At 34.8% G+C, this 1,308-nt stretch overlaps 1 protein-coding gene across 1 annotated transcript in view; it reads right to left on the bottom strand.

The window, feature by feature from the left end:
* LOC108766486 (ABC transporter G family member 23-like) overlaps positions 1–1,308 on the bottom strand; it is a 33,522-nt gene that overhangs the window by 7,537 nt on the left and 24,677 nt on the right. The window contains exon 2 of the mRNA XM_018515816.1: positions 415–602. Coding sequence (XP_018371318.1) covers positions 415–515 — 101 coding nt within the window. The 5' untranslated portion in view covers positions 516–602. The remainder of the gene's footprint in view (positions 1–414; positions 603–1,308) is intronic.

The following is a 1,308-nucleotide window of genomic DNA, read 5'->3' as shown; positions in this document are numbered from 1 at the left end:
CCCCCCCCCCCCCCAACAAGCAGCGTAATATAAAGGGAACGACCCGGGAGAACAGTTTAGTATCAGGCTGCTCCTCGCCCTGATGAAGTGGACTGCAAGGTTCACGAAACGTTGGCATTCCAAGAATGGATTTGAACACGGAGAAAACCCGCGAAACACAAGATTGTCATCGAAGGAAATTATCAGATTGACACAAAAGATATTAGTATGATAAGCTATACTGTGTATCATATTCATTAAATAATATTAAAAATCGCATAAACTAATTGCATTGCTTTCTTTCCTATATATCTATAATGACATCTTTTCAATGACCTATTTTGAAAAACTTGAATTATTCGTTTAACTCGAAGCGAAAATGAATAGGAAGATAATTAATCTTTTATATTGATACGATAAATAACAGTTACTTACATGGAACCTTTTGGAACAGTCATATTCAGGCCGTTGAACACTAATTCTTTCTCATAACGCTTTATGGCGTTCCTTACGATCACTGCCTCTTGCTGCACCATTTTGCGAAATAGTAATAAGTGTTTAATATCACCGTCTGAATTGTAATAATTTTTTGCTCAGATAATTTGAAGTCGATCAAGAGTTTCCTGTAACGATTAATTTTTTTAAATGCAACTTTTTCCGAAAATTTTCTTTCAGAATTTTTATATTTGAAATTTATAAAGATTTTTAGCCTCGGTGGTCTAATGGCTTAGGACGCTCGTACGGAATACAAGAGATCCGGGTTCAAGTCTCGGTCGAGGTAATATTTTTCGCAATAAATTTATTTAAGGTTTTCAGCACATTGTCAATTTAATTTAACTTGTGATATTATTGCAGTAGTTTAATTGCGTTAGATAAAGTCCGGCGTATACGCGCCGAAATTTTTCCGGACTTTATCTAACGCAATTATAGTTTAAATATTAATATTATAGTTATATTATAGTTAATATTATAGTTATTAAAATATTATAGTTTGAATAACTACAAAAATATGATATATATGGGGCATTCTCCGCGTGTCGGAGTCCCCTTCTGCGCGCCCATTTCATTTTTTGACAGAATTCAACCAACCAGGGCTTAAAATTTTCGTTGGAGTGTCTACTTTTTAATGGCGTGTGGCCTTTTGTGAAAATTCAAAATGGCGGACTGGTGCAGCGCCGAGAATGAAAAAAGTATAAAAAATGAAGTATATATCTTTAAAAAAAATGCAGAAGTGACACTTCATTTGGATGATACTGTATACTGAGGAGTTTCGAGGTTGCTGGTTCCGATTCTGAAGTCGAAATTGAGAAATTCAAAATGGCGGGATAG

Source organism: Trachymyrmex cornetzi, unplaced genomic scaffold (genome assembly GCF_001594075.2).
Source record: "Trachymyrmex cornetzi isolate Tcor2-1 unplaced genomic scaffold, Tcor1.1 scaffold591, whole genome shotgun sequence".
Lineage (NCBI taxonomy): Eukaryota > Metazoa > Arthropoda > Insecta > Hymenoptera > Formicidae > Trachymyrmex > Trachymyrmex cornetzi.
This window is presented reverse-complemented; position numbering and strand designations above follow the sequence as displayed.